General features: G+C 46.2%; 1 protein-coding gene, 1 long non-coding RNA gene and 1 other non-coding gene across 4 annotated transcripts in view; 1 reads left to right on the forward strand and 2 right to left on the reverse strand.

The window, feature by feature from the left end:
* Nucleotides 1-251: 251 nt before the first annotated feature.
* trnaa-agc (transfer RNA alanine (anticodon AGC)) lies at nucleotides 252-324 on the reverse strand. Its single transcript has one exon. It is a non-coding gene; the product is annotated as a tRNA-Ala (tRNA).
* A 1058-nt stretch (nucleotides 325-1382) lies between these two features.
* Nucleotides 1383-19437, forward strand: part of si:dkeyp-19e1.3 (USP6 N-terminal-like protein) — a 29804-nt gene continuing 11749 nt past the window's right edge. The window contains exons 1-2 of one of the 2 annotated variants that reach the window (XM_048973468.1): nucleotides 1383-1670; nucleotides 17359-17432. In XM_048973468.1, coding sequence (XP_048829425.1) covers nucleotides 17367-17432 — 66 coding nt within the window. In that variant the 5' untranslated portion in view covers nucleotides 1383-1670; nucleotides 17359-17366. Of the gene's footprint in view, nucleotides 1671-13594; nucleotides 13724-17358; nucleotides 17433-19437 lie in introns of those variants that run through there. The other variant, XM_048973469.1, reaches the window with a different exon arrangement.
* Nucleotides 6854-9585, reverse strand: LOC125706719 (uncharacterized). Its single transcript, XR_007382054.1, has 2 exons — nucleotides 9219-9585; nucleotides 6854-8457 (listed from the first exon to the last, which is right to left on the reverse strand). It is a non-coding gene; the product is annotated as an uncharacterized LOC125706719 (long non-coding RNA).

The following is a 19437-nucleotide window of genomic DNA, read 5'->3' on the forward strand; positions in this document are numbered from 1 at the left end:
GTAAGTATCTAATCTTTTCGTTGTCACGTTTCTGACTTGCAGTTGCTTGGTGTAGCCCCACGAGGGCGCACGGTACCTCCTTTCTTAATATGATGTGAAGACGCGCCTGTCTTCGTATAACCTCGCCCGTCGTTTTTATATTTTCCTACTGCACGACCATATAGGCTATTATTTATTCATTTTTTTATTCGAATTTGACGGCAATGAAAGAATAAAAATATCACACTTTCGCAGGAAAATAATTCAAACATTGGAGAATGCGGGCATCGATCCCGCTACCTCTCGCATGCTAAGCGAGCGCTCTACCATTTGAGCTAATTCCCCATTCGCTAAACCGTTTCTCTTCTGTGGGGAAAAGTACTACTTATAGTAATGGGAGATTTTATTTTTAAGCAACGTGGAAGAAGGATGGTGACCTGATTGGTTGGAAATCGAAGGAGGACCGTGAGCCGATTGGTAGCAAAGAGAAGCAAAAAATTGGATATGGAGCTATTTCATAGGCTTCACGGTGCTTCCATTTCTTTCCAAGTCGTATAGAGATAACTTTGTGGTAGCCAATGAAATTATTTCCATTTCTTGCCAATCAACAGCTTCATTTCCATTTTTGCTTCCATTTATTACAAATCAGTTTACGGTTCAGCTTTATGTGATTTGGCTGACCTAGCTAATATTAATGCTTACTGATTTTTACAATATATAAATTAAACATTTACTGCACGACATTACTTGAAAGTAAAATAGCCAACTACTGTAAATAGCCAGCTAACTTGAGCACATTTTCGGTTGTTAGATCACTTGTGTATTAACGTAAAGAATGTTAATAAAGTTAACATCCATTAAACATACAACTTACTAACTTAACATCAAGCAAAATAATCTCCGTTAGCTGGACAACTGTTCTGATCAAATTTATTATGACATGTTTGTCTTAAATTAAGTAAATAAATAACTGTCCTTAGACAGAGAATGCATGTGTGCAGAGAGGAGTGGCTGGCTGAAATGAAGAAATTATCAAGAAATAAGTATTTCTGAGACAATCAGTTTTATTTTTTAATTTGTTCATTAATTTTTCATAATTTCATATTATATTGTATTTGATTTATTTCCTTTAATTTTATTTATAGCTGAAATTATTTCTTTTATACATCTTTCCTTTAAATTAGTTTTATGTAAAACGGTTTCTTAAATGCTGTTAGTTTGTTGACGTATCTTGCGCTCTGGGTAGTCCTTTAACCGCCTACATATTACAGTTCCTTTTCATAATAAACATTAATAGTAATGTTGAATGTTGATTGCAATTTGTTTTGTAGTGATGGTGCATTTTAATTTAGTTGCCCATAATATCAATTTAAGCTACTAAAATAAGCTCGGGCGAAATGTTTTACTGGACCGCTGGGAGGGGGAGAGTCTACACCGCACCGCACCCCACCCGAGCGGCGCTTCTGCTGCGCCTGCCCAGATGGGAGGCCGCGGGGACGCGCTCTGGAACCCCTCTCTCTCCTCTTGACGGCCGGTGCCGCTGTGTCCGCGTCCCACCAGGGCTCGGCGCTGTCATCGCAGGACGCGGCGGCTCGGTTCGGTGACAGCTCCGCCACATCTCGCCACGGAAGAATGAAAACAGGGCGGCTTTTACCCGCCCGGACCGTGCAGGAAAGTCACCCTTACGGACGGTAAAAATCAGCATTAATACGTTTTGTGCCTGGTGCGAATGGCAAGACACTGTATTACATATTATTTAGGTACTACTAGCAGCACGTCTGCATGATTGTCTTCTTTGTCCACACTATAATGGTTCACGTTGTAAATCGTAAAAAAAACTCGCATTTGGTACTTCTACTTTAGATAAATAGCTGCTGGCTCCAGCTGTTGGTTAAGAAGAACTTAACCGGTTACGTAGCTGGATAAAGACCATGCTTTGCAGCAGCAGCAGCAGATGACATGGTGGAGTTCAACAAAGCAGGGCGATCGGTAATGCATTGATCGCGTATGTTTGTGAGTGCAGGACTTTATTGAATAATGGAAAATGTATGGCTGGGGGTCGCTGAATTGCTTCTTCTTTAATGTTTAATGAAACCTAATGGAAGAAAACGAGAAACCGGGCAAAATACTCATACGTGGAATGATAGGCTTGTTTATAAAGCGTACGTTGTGAGTCGTTTATCAAACGCAGCTTTTATTGCACGGGTAAAATGCACGTGTATGTAATATGTTGGTTTGTGAATAATAGACGCAAATGGTATTTAATGACGTTCGCGAATCAAACGATTATATCTTTGATGCTTGTAAGTGGAAGTTTCGGAAAAAACAATTGGCTCCCACCAGATGTAGTAAATGGTGTAGCGGGCTTCAGCATCGGGAGGAGAGCATCTTTGTTAGGGTTTGGTCCCACAGATGTAGCATCTCCCTTAAGGGAGCGTTTTTAAAACGTGCAGCCGCTCCAGCGGCAAGAAAATACTTCATCAGATCTTAATATCTGCCGGCATCCGCATTTATACAAGAATGTGAAGGATACTTACAGTAGTTTGTATTTGTGTCCGTGCTTCGAGACGTCGGAAAACGACGCTCGCTACAGTTTTATTACTAAAAATGTTACGTAAAGGATAACACGGGGCGGGCTTTACACACAGCGAGTCTAAGCGTTGAAGCATAAATGTTAAGGTTGGACTGGTGCTTCTAGCCAGCTGCTGGCTGGCAGATGTGGAGCAAAATCTGCAGGGATTTTATTTAACAGACAAAAGTTTGCTCTTGGGGCGGCATGGCGGTACAGTGGTTAGAACTGTTGCTTCATACCTCTGCGACCCAGGTTCGAGTCTCCGTCTGGGTCACATGTGTGCAGAGTTTGCATGTTCTCCCCATGTCGTCGTGGGGTTTCCTCCAGGTGCTCCGGTTTCCCCCCACAGTCCAAAGATATGCTGAGACTAATTCGACTTGCTAAATTGCTTGTAGGAGTGCATGCCTGGTGTGTGTGTGTGTGTGTGTGTGTGTGTGTGTGTGTGTGTGTGTGTGTGTGTGTGTGCTCTGCGATGGGCTGGCCCCCCATCCTGGGTTGTTCCCTGCCTCATGCCCATTGCTAAGGGGATAGGCTCCAGACCCTCCTCGCAACCCAGTAGGATAAGCGGTTTGGAAAATGGATGGATGCATAATATAAATAATGATACATTTATTTCAGACCCAAGTAGCATACATATTAAGGGGGGGCATACATGTTGTCACTGGGGCATTGCCCCCCCTTGAACCGCTCCTGTCCATATTGAACAGGTTTCTGCTGGTGCGAAGGCATGCTGTCCAGCTGTTTGGCATCTGCAAATCCCCCATAGAATATGCTGCATGTCATTGGCTTCACTCAACACTGATAAGTTAGTGTGTGGATAAATGGCTGTCTGACTGCTGGTATGGTGTTGTTATGCTGTGTGTTGTTATGGTGACAAAGAAGTAGCATTGGGGTTTAGTGCTTTTAGAGCTGAGTACTCATTTCACTCCTACCCATTTCGTTCTGCAGTGCAGCGTGGCTTAAATCGCTATGTGGGCCCAGTCTCACACTCCAGGGGCTGGGTCATGTCATGGCCTCATGAGGTTGGCATTTGAATGATTTTTCCTGGGCGGATACTGTCTGTGTGTGTGTTTGTGTGGAAGGGGTTTCTGTATAGCGTTTTTCATCCATCCCACTCCATTGTAAACCAAGCGAGCACAAGCCTCTGCTCGATTAGGAAAGATCAGGAGTGTCACAAGCAGAGGCTGATGGGTAACCTAATTGTTATTTTTTTTCCCTTAGACACAGATGTTCTCTATCCAGAATTGGGCCACTGACATCCTTAAATATCACACACAGCCCTGTAACTATGAGTGCGTTCACAGGGTCTGCTGTTTTGCTGCTAGACTATTACAGTTCACAAGCGCTATGTCGCGCTGCTTGGCTTCTTCGGTGACATCGTCTACTTCATTGTTGGCCTGTCTCGTAAAACAGCCAGTCACTGACCGTGAGGCGGTTTGCTGAATACATACAAAAATGTTCTTACTAACAGTTTAAAGACTTTGTGTGTCATGGTGTAAATAAGTGAGCTCTTCGGTTCAAGGTGATGCAATAGGCAGGGAACTTGGCTCCGGGTTGCTGAGATGCCTTTTACTTATGGTCTATTCTGCGGTGCTGCTTTTCAGCCCTATCTGTTAATGTTTCTTGCTCTGTTTGTCCTTCTGTAGTGTCGCTTGCTTCCTTTCTGAGAATAAGGATATTTTGTGGCCAGTCATGTCCAGTCAGTGCTGGAAACTCTTGTCTTGCTTTGTTTTTTTGAATATTTCCCGCTCTCGTTCCTGTAGGATGAATCATGTCGGCTTTCGGGAAGATTGTGGGGTTGGCATGGAGATATGTAGATGCACGCTTGGGGGTAAATTTCTCACAGAGCTTCAAGGCTTTATTTACTTGAAGAAGGAAATCGTCAATGCAAAGCAATTAAACCCCTATGAATAATGAAGAAAAACCTGCTTCCAAGGCCTGTTCTTATGCCCTGCTTGTGCCACACCCCTACCTCGTGCGGAATCCCCGTGGGGGATTCCCCGTGTTACCAGCTATTTCTCATTGTTCTTAATTAGTTTAGTGTATATGAGTCCGCGTTCAGGTATGATTCCCCAGTCCGGTCACTGACGCCTGTCCTTTGTGTATGTGTAATAATGCTCCTCATTTGTCTGCTATATAATAAGCCCCGTGCACGTCCCATTGCCTTAGATCCTGTGCTGCTTCCCCGTGCCGCGTGCAAGACCCCTGTGTGGTTTTTGTGGAGAAAACATATGTAATGTAGGTATATGGCTCTGATCTTTTGTTTATATTCACCAAGTCTTTTATCAGTGAAATGAAGTAATGCTTTATGTCATATTTTCAGGAGTATAGGTACTTTGGAATGCTTCTGTTTACACACATACAGTGCTCAAAGAAAGTCTTGGGACGCTTGCTTAATTAGTGAATATATTGCAAATTTATTGGTCCTATAACAAAAATCATTATTTGTTATACATTACTATATGTATCACAATACACACACACACACACACACACACACACACACACACATATATATATATATATATATATATATATATATATATATATATATATATATATATATATATATATATATATTAGAAACAAAGAGTTACAGTCAAGTGGTAATAAATTCAAACCCAAATTACAGTTCTAAATGAGCTGTTCTGAGTTCACTGGCTAGCAGACTCACTGGGTGCTTTTTGATTAATAATGTCTTTGCAATAACATAAAATACCAAACATTTGTGCTTAATATCACTTTTGGAGCCAGTGCCTATGATTGCAATTAATAACAAAACAGCAAGAACAGAATTGAATGAGTCAGTCAAACAAATGATTACACTTAAAAGAAAATGTCTGTGTGGAAGTTATGTCTAGATATGTTGTGAATATTGCTTGTGAATGGACTATTGTTATGAAACCAGTACATTTGCAACATTTTTACAGAATTGAGCAAGATTCTCAAGACTTTCTGTGGACGCTGTATATAGTGATGCTGTATATTGGTGTTTGAGCTCAGGGTCAGCAGTTTATCCAGCAGTCCTGGAACATTTTGGGTTTTTAAGGACTTAGCATAAATGAGACTGTTGTGCTGAAGGCAGGACTCGAACCAGCGACCTTCCAGTCACACCCCAGGGCCTAACCTGCTGCAGCACACACCACAATAAGAAGGGCCTTCGGGGTCTTCCTCACATCTGGGGGGAGTGTTAGAAAAATAAACCGACTTCTTTCCCAGGGGAATGTTTTGGGTGGCCCACACATTAACGCTTCTAGGGAAAGTGTGGCTACAGCCTGCTTTGGTGTTAGTGGGATAGCTGTGGGCCTCCTCACATATGTGCTGCCCAGGACGGGAAGACAGAGTCTTTCGCGTCAGCAGCCTCTCTCTGGCTGTTTGACTAGCGGTGTCAGCGGTGTCATGTTCAGATGGACGGGGTTAGTTGAAAAATGATTCACTGCAGTGGCTTCCGGCTATTTCAGCTGGGCTCAGGCCGCAGCCTGGAAACCACATCCTGTATTGCATCCGTACTGCAAGTCATGCAAATGCAGGCTTGCGTCTTTAATGTTGTGCACCTGTGATCAGATATGAGCTGTTCCCTGCGTTTGTCAGTACGCACAACTGAGGCAAATCCAGAAATATGATGACATGCAGTTTTTTTTCCACGTAATATATTGTGCGCACTGCTTGTGTGCTCCTGGGCAGTGACCACATTCACTTACTACGTTCTGCAGGAATTCACTGACACATAAACAAATTTTTGTCTTTTGTGTGTCACGCCTCTTGACCCTTAACATGAACATCTGTGCCTGATAATGTCAATAATTTCGACCTGTTCTGATTTGGCCTTATGTGTCCTGCTCAGATGATCCACTTCATGTGCTGTGTTGTGAGCTGGTGGTCACCAGATGTAACAATAATTGCTATGTTCTTGACCTGAGAAGAAGTCACGATAACTTTCTGCTCGTTGCCGTGTCTTAGATGAGCTGTGTTGACCTTTTCCACCGTATTTATCTATATCCAGTGGCATGTGTCCCTGACAGGTCAAAGGTCATTTTGATCCTTGTGCTCAGTCCTCTACCCTGGAATCTAGGTGGTCCTGTTTCCTGGCACAGCAAGCAGGATCCCATTGGTTATTTTTTTTTCCCATTTTAAAAACTTTCCGCTTCTCATGTTTATTTTTTTTTTCTTGTTTCTTTAGTGAATAGACGTAAAGGAGAGTAGAGTAATGATATCCTAGGGTAGTAATGATATTGCATGTCTTCCCCATTTGCTCAGACAAATATCTCCAGAGACTGGGAGGTAAATTGCAGAGGGTTCAGGTTTTTTGTAGATATGGTAAGATGTACTTTATTGATCCCAAGGAGAAATTCATTTGCATACAGCAGCAAAGAGACAAAAAGTGCACATGTACAGTCATATAATTCAAGAACTTGACTGCGCAAATACGGAAATACAATGTGCAAATACGGAAATACAATGTGCAAATACGCAAATACAATGTGAAAATTCGCAAATACAATGTGCAAATATGCAAATACAATGTGCACATACGCAAGTATAATGTGCAAATACGCAAATACAATGTGCAAATACCAAATACAATGTGCAAATATGCAAATATAATGTGCAAATATGCAAATACAATGTGCAAATACACAAATACAATGTATTTAGTATATCAATGTATACAATGTAACAGTATTGCACAGGATTAATAAATACATGGAGAAATGTAACATATATATGATTTACGCTTACGTATATGTATTATTTGCATAGTAAAAGGCTGGTGCTCTCTGTTTTGAAAAAGAAAGGCTGTCTTGCTGGGTGTTATGGCTGGGACTATACCAGGAGGAGGCAGTATAGAGTCTGATGGCTGAAGGCAAAAATGATCCCCAGTAGTGATTCTTAGCACGTCATGGTTGAATGAGCTGGTGGCTAAAGCTGCTCCAGGAGTTTTCCAGTTGTGCTGTGGTCCTCTTCTCTGCCTCCGGCGTGCCCGTGGTCAGCCCTGTGATGGAGCTGGTACCACAGTGTAAAGGCGCAGGCCACTGTGGACTGCTAACATGTGATTTACCCTGCATTTTGATCAGGTCATCTGCTTGCATGAAACCAGAATGTTAACCCTGAAATCAGCGGGAATGAACAATGTTGCACGTGCAAAGAATTTGACGCTGCTGATATGCCTCATGCCTCTGGTCCAGGTTGGCTGAACTGGGGCCTAAGTTGTGCAGTTCCTGATCACTATTTATATGTACTTCTAGGTCAGTATGTCACTGTCTACTTCCTAATCCGTATGTCGCTATACCTCCTGGTCATACAAAGCAGTTCCTCTTAATTATCATTTTGCAGTGGTAGCGTACTTCATATAAGGAGCCATTTTTTCCCCCTTATGTCTGTCCCTAATCACATGAAGTGAATCGTCATGGAGACGCTACAGCGCTGACAGCGGTTAGGATTAGCCTGATCTCTGGATGGAAGCAGGTCTGTCCGGGCAGGATGAAAATCTCTTATAGTGGGGCAGCTTCCACGGGCCTGTCAAGGGGCCGGTACGAGGCAGAGACGGCTCTCGCAGATGGCAGCGGGCCTGACGCCAGTGCGGCTCCCTGGGTAGCCCGGATGTCGCCTCCCAGTAAACACCCCCACCTCCTCCCCCAGACTGCTGGCTACATGCATGGCAGATCTGCCATGGGCCAAGCATGGCTCACACACGGTGGGGGACGGTGTCCTATGCGTCGGGGGGGGGGGGGGTGTCACTTTACAGCGTCCCGGCTAATCCAGCAGAAGCTGCCATCAATGGGAAGCGGAGATGATGCTCTGCAGGTCACATGCCTCTCCGGGTTCCACTCACTTTGTGGGATCATGCGGGATGCTCTGTTGCATTTTCTGCGGCTTTCACCCTCCCTGGGCTGTGAGAAATTTAACTAGAAATGTTAAAAGTGAAATGTGAAAAGATATTTTCGCAGAAACACCAAGCACTCCTGGATCTAGATCAGGCAATCTTATATACCTAAGATAAGAAGTTATTATTGTAATGCAGAAGGTACTGCTAGATAACTTCATTTAATAATCAAGCAGAAGCAATTCGGTGTGAAGCTTTTCCCTCCTACTCTCTAATCGCGTATTAGGTCATATTCAGTAATTCTTACAACCTCCTGTCCCCCCCCCAACCCCACCCCAACAGTTCCCGGAAGAATTCATTGTGTGAATTTCTGGGATGCTGGAAGTAAAGAAAAAAAAATTACCACAAAGACAACAGCAATGAGCACGAGGGAAACAGAGAGGTGGCACTGAAATGACACGATTTGGACGAGCCCCCAGTGACAGCGGAAATTGGGCGGATCATCATGGTGAAGGACCTTGTGTATTCCGGGCCTAGTTACCCTCCTGTCAGTCCTGATTTATGACTCTCTATTGTGCAGAAGCTGACAGTGTGTCCATTTAAAACATTGATAAGATTATTGTGATGGGGTTGGAGTGAAACAGCTGTCTCTGTTAAACCAGGAAGTGCATACATGGTAGAGATTTATGTCTCGCGTAGGAAAGACTGTCTATGGTGAAGACACATAGCAAACTACTGTTCTTTAAGTCAGGGAATTCACATTCTTTTGTCCTTTTACCGTCAAGTAAAAATGTTCTCCATCTGATTGATAACAAATGAAGTTCACTTATAAATATGCCTTACCTTGGAACTTACTGTATTGTTTGCTGTTTCCACAGATCCTTCCTGTAGCTCATTAAATGCTAAACCAGTTGCTCATGAATCCAGTCCTCTGGGGACCTTTCCTGTGAGAGGAACCCTGCTCAGATGCGAATAAGGATAGAGGTGCGGCCTTGATTGAAGACCGCAGACTAGCTGTAAATGATAAACGTTTCTGCTTTCTGTTTAGAGACGCTGGGTTTTGTCTCGATCGTTTTCATTCCCCTTCTGTAGTTTCTTCTCCCGTCTCCTCTCTGGTTTTGGAGCACAGTCCTGACACCGGGGTTTCACACGTACCTAGACCTGCGTCTCGGCCAACGTGGGAATAAAAGGTCAAACCAAAGCGTCACTGCTGGCTATAATGAGCGTCTCAAGTGGGTGGGGGGGGGGGGGGTTGTTATTAATACGCAGGACATTCTGAGCAACCCCAAAGCCCCCCTCCCAAAAGAAAAAAAAAATCATGGAAAAATAGCAGCCCTCTGCAGTATTTCTTTCTTGTTCTCAAATTCCTTTAAAGAGCAGTGCTCAGCAATTCCCAAACTTTATGATGCTTCCTCTCACTCCGTTTGGATTACATATTATATTTTTTTCCATTGTATCTGTGATGTCACAGGGGTTATCAGAGTGGCCCCCTTACAAGCTCACTGAGGACACGCTGTCATCGTCCCCTGTCCCTCTCTACCTGTTCTCACAGGTCAGGTTACCTATCTCTGGGCTACCCGATGTTTGTCCCATCCAGAAGAAGGTGCTGAACGTGTACGAAGGGTTTATATTTCATGGGTCTGGCGTATTTTGCAAAGCCACAGCAATATCACTAAACATGTGCGTAGGACGTAGCGATCGGAGGACTAAACCTGAATCCTGATGATTATTATTGTGTTCCGGATCTTGATGCTGCTCTGTACAGTAAATAAATCCGCAGGGTCATATCAGTTATTCCTCATAAATTTGTTCACTGTTCATCATTCATCAGGGTCTCTGACGCACTAATGTGGTCCTCGTGGTACAGTTCTTACCGATACCATAAATAAAAATTGTCCTGCGTGGCTCGTGGCTCATGTTTTGATAGAAACCATCCATGAAGTCACAGCTTAAGCAGAATCAATGCAGCTTGCAGGAGGATCTGCTGCCTGTGCAGACACTTGCAGGTTCTCGGGTTACCCTGGGTGCCGAGACGCGGCGTCACATGGCCGCCATTAATCACCCGTGACGAGCGATACGCACTCGAGACGCTGTTCCGCGTGACGTGGTCACATGGGGTCTTGGGATCCCCCACGTGTCGTACTTGTGGTTCCCGTGTCCCGGCGGACGTTACAGTTGGTGCTGTTTTCAGGTGACAGCCGAGCCCCTTTCTTGTTCGGCGACGAGTGGGGGGGCCAGCTTCTTTGTCATGGGGGAGGTGCCTTTAGAGAATAGCCGCTTTGTCGTCGGAGTTTGTTCTGCCCAGCCTCAGCTTGACGGCTCTTTGTTACGTCTGGTCTGCGTTCCTGCTCGGCTTTGTATTAGGCCTATTGACCAGCACAAGAAACGTACAGTAGTTTCTTTTTTGTTTTTTTTTTTTTACCTAAAGGCATTCTGTCATGTCGGATGGAGACCTGGGGGTCTCTGCTTCAAAGGGGGTGTTCCGTAATTTGGCTTGGACTGGGGGACAAGTCCCTGTACTGTTCCCATTGTCAGTGACTCTCTGCCATGGCTTGTTGAATGAGACCCCAGTCTCTCAGTCGCTTTTAAGTGAGGCCTGATACAGACCCCCCCCCACCCCGACATCACCCAGTGCGACGAATCAAAGTCTGGAGGCTTGGTTCTCTGTCCAGCACCACAGAAGGAGCCCCAGTTTCTCTGAAGCCCGATCTGAACAAAAGCAGAGCAGTGCTAGGGTCACCTCAGCCAGTTTTCATGGAAAACCTCCAAGCGAGTTACTCAAGCATTACTGAAAGCGTTACTCAAGTGTTACTCGACTGTCTGTTCTGTTGTCTGTTTGGCTGTTTGCGTGGGTAACACTTTGAGGAATGCCCTGCTTCTCATTTTTCTGTTCACCGTGGTGGGCTGTTTGTTTTCCTGCAGAAAGTGCCACCATCTCAGAAGGTCGCCTTTCTGTATACAAGTGAGAGAGTAAACTGTTAAAAGTACATAATATCTGCCATGCCACAAAAGCAGGTTTTTCTTATGAGATAGGTAGACTTCAGTTAGATTAACAGGGCAGATGAAACACTCAGACGCTGGGCTGAATGGGCAGATTACAGCTGGCGCTGCCAGCGGTGTACGCCCAACTCTGTGGCAAGACCGCACAGAGACGGAGAGGAGACAACGTGCCCGGGGGCCAGGAACGTGGAAGTGACAGGCGCTCTTCTGGGTGACGTGGTCGGCTGGGGGGGGGGGGGGGGGGGGGGGGGGACCGTGTCCACCCAGTTGAGACTCTGCGGCCTCTGGCATGTTGCCCCTGTGTCCATCATCTGTTTTTGTTTAAGGAGAACTTAACTCCGGCCTCCAGCGGCGTCAGGTCTGCAGCGTGTAACCAGTGTAAAATGAGTTAAAGATGTGTGCGATGGCCGCGTCCCTCCGCTCTGCGCTAAGTGGGTGTAGCGCCGCCTTTGCTGGCTTCGGTTCTGTACTCGCCTTGGTCCGTAGCGGTTTGTCTCGGGCCAGCGTGTCTACAGTCATAACCTCACAGAGGCCACGCCTCCGAATGTTTCTGATACGTCCAGCCTCCGGGTATTTGCGCTCGACCCCCTGTCGTCCTGTCTGTCTCCAGACTCTTATTTGGAGCTCTCATGTTTACGGGTTGCGGGGAGTCTCTCCCCAAAGAACTTCGATCATCGATTCCGTATGTTCCCACAGAAGAGGAGGACAGCAGTAGTCTCGTGATGATTCAGGCTGAGGGAGAGGGTTTGTGGCCTGGCGGAAATGCCTCTCACCTCGCGTATCATAAGCCCTGCCAGCCCTGGCACTCCCTTCTCGCCGTCACCTTTCTCATTGACCCCGCCTCGTCAGCTCCCAGCTGCAGTGAGAGGATCGCTTTCTCATCACTGTCTGAGAATCCTGAGACATGGGAGGGATGAATTTTTTTTCCCCTCTCTGACTCAAGTAGACTTTGTAAGGCAGGATTTGCCTGGGCTACGACCGAGGCCTGAACCCCGATTGGCTGGTGTGGGGGGATGATTGACAGCTGACAGGTCTTCTGTGATTGGGCGGCCGAACTGTGGTTACTGCTGCACGCTGGGTCATGCCACTTCAATGCCTGTTTGACAATGTATAGCTCGGTCTTGTGGCATGTGCTTTATCAGTGGTTATACGTGTGGCTCACTGTAAATCTTGGACTTAAAGCTGCAGAGAACCATCGCTCCGCCAGGGGAATCCTATATATGAGTTTAGGATCTGTGCTCATTTTGATGTCCAGGCTACCGCTACGCTGATGCTTCTCCAGAAATCTAGCCCTGAAGGTGCCTGTCACCCTGCTGCATGAGCACACAGATCTGCTAGTCTGTATGTTCTTACCGAAAATGTCCCACAAATCCCCCATATTTAGCACTGGTTCATGGAAAAAATGAGCTAGTTTAACCAAAATACACTCAAGTGAATAATGAAGTTTGGGGGGAAAATGTGATCTTGCTTGAGGATCTGTCAAGCACTTGGGTGTAGGACTATGAGGGGCAAACCTAGAAATTTGAGGACCCCTGAGAAAATGCCACCTCAGGCCCGTCAGCCCAATTGTACTTATAATTTTACATATTCAAATGTCAAGTGCTGGGCCCCTAGAATCACCCAAGGGATCAATGCCCCTCCGATGCCCCGGATGATGACCTCATCCCTAAACAGCAGAAATAGTGCTTGAATCCACATGGTCACTGCTAGCAATCCGTTTTTTAATCTGGGATACTAAACCAGATAGTAAAGGCTCAGAATACACAACTATCTCTTTCTGTCTTAAGGTGCATGTGGATTTTTTTTAGCACGGATTAAGGAGAAGACTCTCTGAGGGGCCTCGCTTTATGAAGACGTGGAAATAGCACACCTGTGTGAGACATGCGCATGTGGCTGAGATGGGAGCCACGGAACGGAGGGTCTTTGCTGTTGCTTAAAGGACCGTTCTCATTGGCTCCTAATCTAATCGACCGTGACATCGGCAGCATGTGTGTGATGATTGTCCTGCGGACGTCCTATCAGGAACGCTCCCGGCAGTGTACGTCTCAGGGAGCCAGGGATGCGGTGAGGTTGCTGTGTGCTGCAGGCTCATTAGCGCTGGGCACACGGGGTAAGTCATAGGGGCATTCGTGCCTTGCTCCCATTTCTGGCCAGTAGCTGATTGCCATGACGGGGTATATTTAGATGTTCTCGGGATGTGCGGAAGACACAGCTCAGATAGGGACAGAGAGGAAGTAAACAGCCCAGGCTTCTTGTAGGGTGCGCCATCAGTAGGCCATTTGGTTGTGTACAGGACACAGAACTTAGAGCGTGTGGTCAATTATTGCAAGCTCGCTTAGACCGAGTGGGTAAGTGTGTCTCTTTACGCTTTTGGTGGTGGGGGCTCCTCCGAGATGTTATCCTTTAGTGGTCATGGGGAACTTGGTGAGGGTGTGACGTCAGCAGGCTGTGTGGAGGTGTGGCAGGGGCAGCCTGGACCTGACTCATAGCCACTCTCTGTCTTACTCTTTGCCTCTTGCAAAGACACCTCCAGCTGCCAGAGAGACTTCTGGGAAATTTGGTTACCAGAGAAATGTATTCAGCCTTATGAAATAAAACAAAACCCACGGCGATAAGATTTTGGGTTTGGTGTCAAGTGGCCGGTGCCAGCTATCGAGGACAGGCAGACAAAGAGGAGGGCTTGGCCATTGGTTAGTCACAATAAACATTAAGCGAAGTGAATGTGTGCACTACCTCGTCTGGCCTTTCAGTTAATCTCGATTGTTACATACTTTCAAGAGGAACAATTATAAATAGGATATGGGTGGCGGGGGGTTATGCTTGGATGGGAACGTAGTTTTCATTTAGTCATTGCGTGTGGGGTAGCTGGGCGGGGGGGGGGGTCATAAAAGCCCCCCAGGCTTACACCTACTTCACAAGGTTGTTATTGCCACTTGCTAGTCATACCCTTTGATGCACTTTTGACGATTTCATTAAGTTTATTATTTTTGTGACCAGCGTTTGCCGGCTGCCATTTTTGCTTCAGGAAGCGTCCAGCCTCTGTTGTGCTTCAGTGACTGCATACAGAAAGCTTTTATTAACGGAGTCCTGGGGCTCAGCACAGGAAGCTCGCCGGTCGCTCCAGATGATCGTCACAATTAAATGGCCTTTTCAGTAACAACGGCCGGGCGCCAAAACTTTCAGTAAACTTAACAAGCAGGAGAAGTTCTGTATAAATTGCCCTGCTGGTTGTTCCCCTTTATTTCTGTTTTCTGTTTTCTGTCCTTTTGTCTGCTGACAGAGAAGACGATGTTTGTCGAGCAAATTGCATTCCATTGGGGAAGGAGGGTGTGTCGTTTCACTCGACTGTCTTTGTTCTGCCTTAATGCGCTTTCTCCTGATTGGCTGACAGCCGACCCTAACAATTATCCCTCTTTGGAAGAAAGGACAGAGTTCACGCATAGAAGATTTGCTCCACCCCAGTGCCCACCCGTGGCTGACCCCGGACTGCCCCGACGTCTAATGGAAAAACTGGCTCTAGGATGGGAGGATGTGTCACGGGGGAAATCCCAGTAAACTGCCAGCCAAGGGGACGAGGAAAGGCTGTGAGATGAGACAGGGGTACAAAGCTACTGGTCAAGTGCGAGGTCCTCCATGAAGGATTCCTGTTGGGCTGGGGAGCGGGGATCACGACTCCCCGTCAGGCACCAGGGTTGGGAACACTGGGCTGTTGTTGGCGGGAACAAGCACCTGACAGAGCTCTGAATGGAGAGCAGTGTGCGACGAGCCTTACATTCAAGCCCCTCCTTTGCCCCCCGTGGCCGCTTGGAGAGAAACAAGCATCCCTAGAGTGGGGAGGGCACTTACTGGTTTACGAGCCTGCAGTGTCCCCTTCTGAAGTGTAGGCCATACATAAATGTTTTGGAGATTGCTGTGATTGGCTGTGACTTCAACCCAGTGAAAAATGTGAGCTTTGAGGTTTCTTTTTAGATTTGTGAAACGGGGTGGGACCTTCCACACAGACAATGGGGGGGGGGGTTCACTGCCGGTGGGACCCGTGGTCTATTTTGGTGGGCTCAGCAGGTGCCCTTGGAGAACCAGAAAGGGTCGAGAAGACGTTGCCAGGAGATAGGGACAGATGATAGGGACAGATGATAGGGTTTCTCTGTCGCTTAGGAAAGTAAAAATACAAACCCAAGATTTAGTTTCAACCAACCATTTGAGTATAAAGAATCACAATCACTGAGGACCCCACTTGTTGGTTGAAATAAAATCTTGGTCTTTTTAATTCTGGACCAGAACTATCCACCTCTGTCTGCACCTTTCTTAGGGAGCTTTTTAATTTTTATGTGCTACGGGTAACAGGACCTGAACAAGGCCTGGACTTGTTGCTACAAGACTGTCAGTCCACACATTGTGACCATGGATAGTCAGGAGACGGAACGCAACTAGACAGATGGACCCTTGAAATGATGCGCAGCGCTGAGCCCGTTGGGCCAGATGGACGGGGCAGGGCTTTTGCCAGCTCTCCCAGGACCATGCTGACTGCTGGTATCAGATTCCTTAGTCTGCCTTTGAGTATTTTTATACTCTGGGTGGGACCTGCAGCTAAGTAAATGAAGTTTTTTTGTTTTTTTTTTACAGAGACATGCCCCAATGAAGAGGTCATAAGTGACTTCTTACTGATGATCTGCCCCCAGCACCATATAATTGGCCCAGACACCTGTCTGTCTTGAAAAGCTTTTCTGATTGGTCCCCCTTTAGGCCCCTTCCCCTGCTGTGTTGGCGGCGCCTCTCTGCAAATGCTGCCTTTGATGCGCTCGGCCGGCGAGTCCAAGGTGTGACTTTTCCGGTCGGGCGAGGATGTTTCACCTTGAAACCAGAAGAAGGCCCTTCTGCATGAAACTGAGACAGCGGAGAATGTTTGTGTGATAGCGCAATAGTGAAAGCGTGGTGATCACTCCCTGCAAATACAACTGCTCGATCACTCAGAGCACTGAAGTCCCCCTTTCTCTTTATTTTGTAACTGTTGGTCGAGCCACTTACCTTGTCGGATTGATTACTCATTCAGTTCTTTATATTACTATTTTTATATTTAGATGCTGGCATTTGTGATATTCTGTCATAGGTTTACAGAAATAGCTACGGTTATGCACGTTGAACCGACAAACTTCTGTTTGGGACCGTAGGCCCTGAATCACTGTTCTGCAGCAAGTGCCGCGCCACTAAAGATAACGTGGGTTTATGCCTGCATGCGCGTGTGTGTGTGTGTGTGTGGTCCAGGTATGCATTACATTGTGGGGACCAAGTGTTCCCGCAGTGTGATAAAAACCTGTTGTTTACAAGGGGAAATTTAATTTAATGAAAATCTGTGACTGCAATCAAAAAGGCTAAAAATGACAAAAGGCTTGTGTTTTGTTTGGTTTTGTTATGTGTGTGTGTGTTCGTGTGTGTTTCTGTGTGTGTGTGTGTGTGTGTGTGTATGTGTGCAGGTGGGTATACCTTACCTTATGGGGACCCAATGTCCCCGCAGCGTGATGAATACCTGTTTTTTTCCCTTATGGGGACCAGTTTATTAAACTCAATTTAATAAAAATATGTGACTGCAATGAAAAAACTAAAAATGCAAAAACTCTTGTATTTTGCTTGGTTACTTATGGTTAAGGTTAGGACTGTGTAGGGGTTAAGGTTGTTATAGTTAGCGTTAGCATTTTTCCCATAGAAATGAATGAGCTACCCCAAAAAGGTTTACCTGACATGTGCATGTGTGTGTCTGTGTATGAGTGAGTGTGAGTGTGTGTGTGTGGTTGGGTTTGCACTCAGGATATATCGAGGACGTGTTAGAGATGCACTCTCATGTGGTGAGGTCTCACTGCCAGCAGAATTTGAGATGTACCTGTTTCTCTGCAGTTCATACTGGGTGAACTAGGAGTCCACAGAAGTCAACACACCTCTTGTAATGTAGACTGACGAGAGCTTATTGTTATGTTGGCCTTTTTTTCAGATTTTGACATGAAGAAAGACATCGAGCAGTTAATAGCAGAAGAACGGGCTGACATCCTCACTAAATATGATAAGGTTGGTGAGCCGGAAGTTACATCTGAGCACGGCGCTTACCTCTCCCATGATTAAAAGTGCAGCGATTGCTAATATCAAGGCAGCATGTCTGCTAATATCAAGGCAGCAGTGGGATTTCTGCTGGTTTTGTATATGAGCTTTGTGTGGAGGTAACACGCAGACTTCCTTAGGAGAGCTGAAGTAGTATTTTGGTGCTTAAAACTAGGCCTCTTCAGTGACGGTTCTCTGAAGCACCATGTTTCCATGTCGCACGCTCGCACGCGATGGCCTGGTGAGGTGGGGGTCGCTTACCGGCGCCCCCGCGGCCGTGCGTCTGTCTGTCTCCCTTCACAGGAGGAAGAACTCAGGCATTTTCAATCATATTGTAAAAAATTTCAATGGGCAGCCGAGGACGGAGGCCCACGTGAAGCCCTGCGTGTTTACAGAGCATGAGGCACGTCGGGCTGCATGCTGTGTGGTCGCATGGGAGTGCAGGGCTGGGGCTGCCTGCAGCTGGCTTTGGAAGTGCATCCTCTGCCACGGACTCACAGAAAGCGGGGTGGGGGGGGGGGGTAAGGTCGTCTTTTTATCTGGAAGTGTGTTAGGCCTAGTATTACCTGGCAGGCATGCCCCCCCCCCCCCCCAAATAAAGAAAGTAAAAGATGCATGAGAATCCTGGCTGTGAAAGGATACATATACAAGTGTGTGCTATAGTTTAGATTTTGATTAAAGGTGATTAACTCCAAATACGGCATAGCTTTGGATATGAAGTGTAGGTAGTAAATAAGTCATTGATTGTTCATAACCACATATACATATTATTATTATTATTATTATTATTATTATTATTATTATTATTATTAATAATAATAATAATTCTGTCCTGAGAAGCGACGGCTAGAGGTGGCTGCAGAGCCATGCCCCCCCCCCCCCCCCCGTTTCCCCACCAGCGAAGGGCAGCCTCACGCTTTACATGCGGACAGCCGCTGTAACTGAGAGGGCATAAGGTTGTGTAAAGAGGATCTGAGACAGGGGGGCGGGTGGAGGATGGTGGGTTAAATTTAGACGGATCAGGCAGAGTTCAGGTGTAAAGGAGGCCATATCTTACTGGATGTTCAGAAGTGCCAGCTGATGGTAGTGCATCTGAGATTACATCCCCTCCTCAGCTCGCACACACACGGGATACTGACCCCCCACGGGATACTGACAGTTGTTCAGTGGGTGTGTGGGTCATACCAAGAAAGTCCTGCTTTTCCAAACCTGCCCCTAGTTGGCAGATGGGGCACAGAAAAGGGGACTTGAAACCCATTATAAACTTTGGGTTGATGTTTTCAACTCGTGCCACATGACATTTAACATTTCTTTGCTCTTGTCTGTCTCATAAAGGTTAATTACACCCCCCACCTTCCCCCGCCCCCCATCCCCTATTTCCTGTAATTACTTCCGAAATGATGGTGTCTGTGGGTCATTGAGGGCCACTCATCTCTGCTTCTGCTTCTGTCCAAATTTCTTCTATACCCTTGGTTGCCTGCATGTAACAGGAAGGTATGACCATCGTATACCCTGGACTTTGACAGCCTGTTGAGGAAACTGCACATTATAATTAAAGTACAGTGACACTATGGACCTGCCTGCTGTACCCCAGGGCCAATAAGAATTTTAAAATGAGAGACAGACACTGTTCGGTGTTCGACCTGCTCTTTACTGATTTGTTACCCCAAATTGGCGGGAGCGCAGGCGTTGGGAATGGCATGCATGGCCATGTATGCGACTGCCGTCATGACCTTCTCGTGGGAGTTTTACTAACACAAAAAATAGGCAGAATGAAAAATGATTGGTTCAGAGAAGTAACCAATCAGATTGTAGAGGTGGTTTAAGCAACTAGAGGAGGCAGGACCAAGGCATCTGATCGGTTGGTCCCACTTCTAGTTTCTGGGACCCACATCCTCTATGATCTCTCTGAACCAATCATTTTTCGTTCTGCAGCTCCCTTAATATCATGACCTGTGTGTGCTGAGTGCTGAAC

The sequence above is a fragment of the Brienomyrus brachyistius genome, chromosome 13, assembly GCF_023856365.1.
Source record: "Brienomyrus brachyistius isolate T26 chromosome 13, BBRACH_0.4, whole genome shotgun sequence".
Lineage (NCBI taxonomy): Eukaryota > Metazoa > Chordata > Actinopteri > Osteoglossiformes > Mormyridae > Brienomyrus > Brienomyrus brachyistius.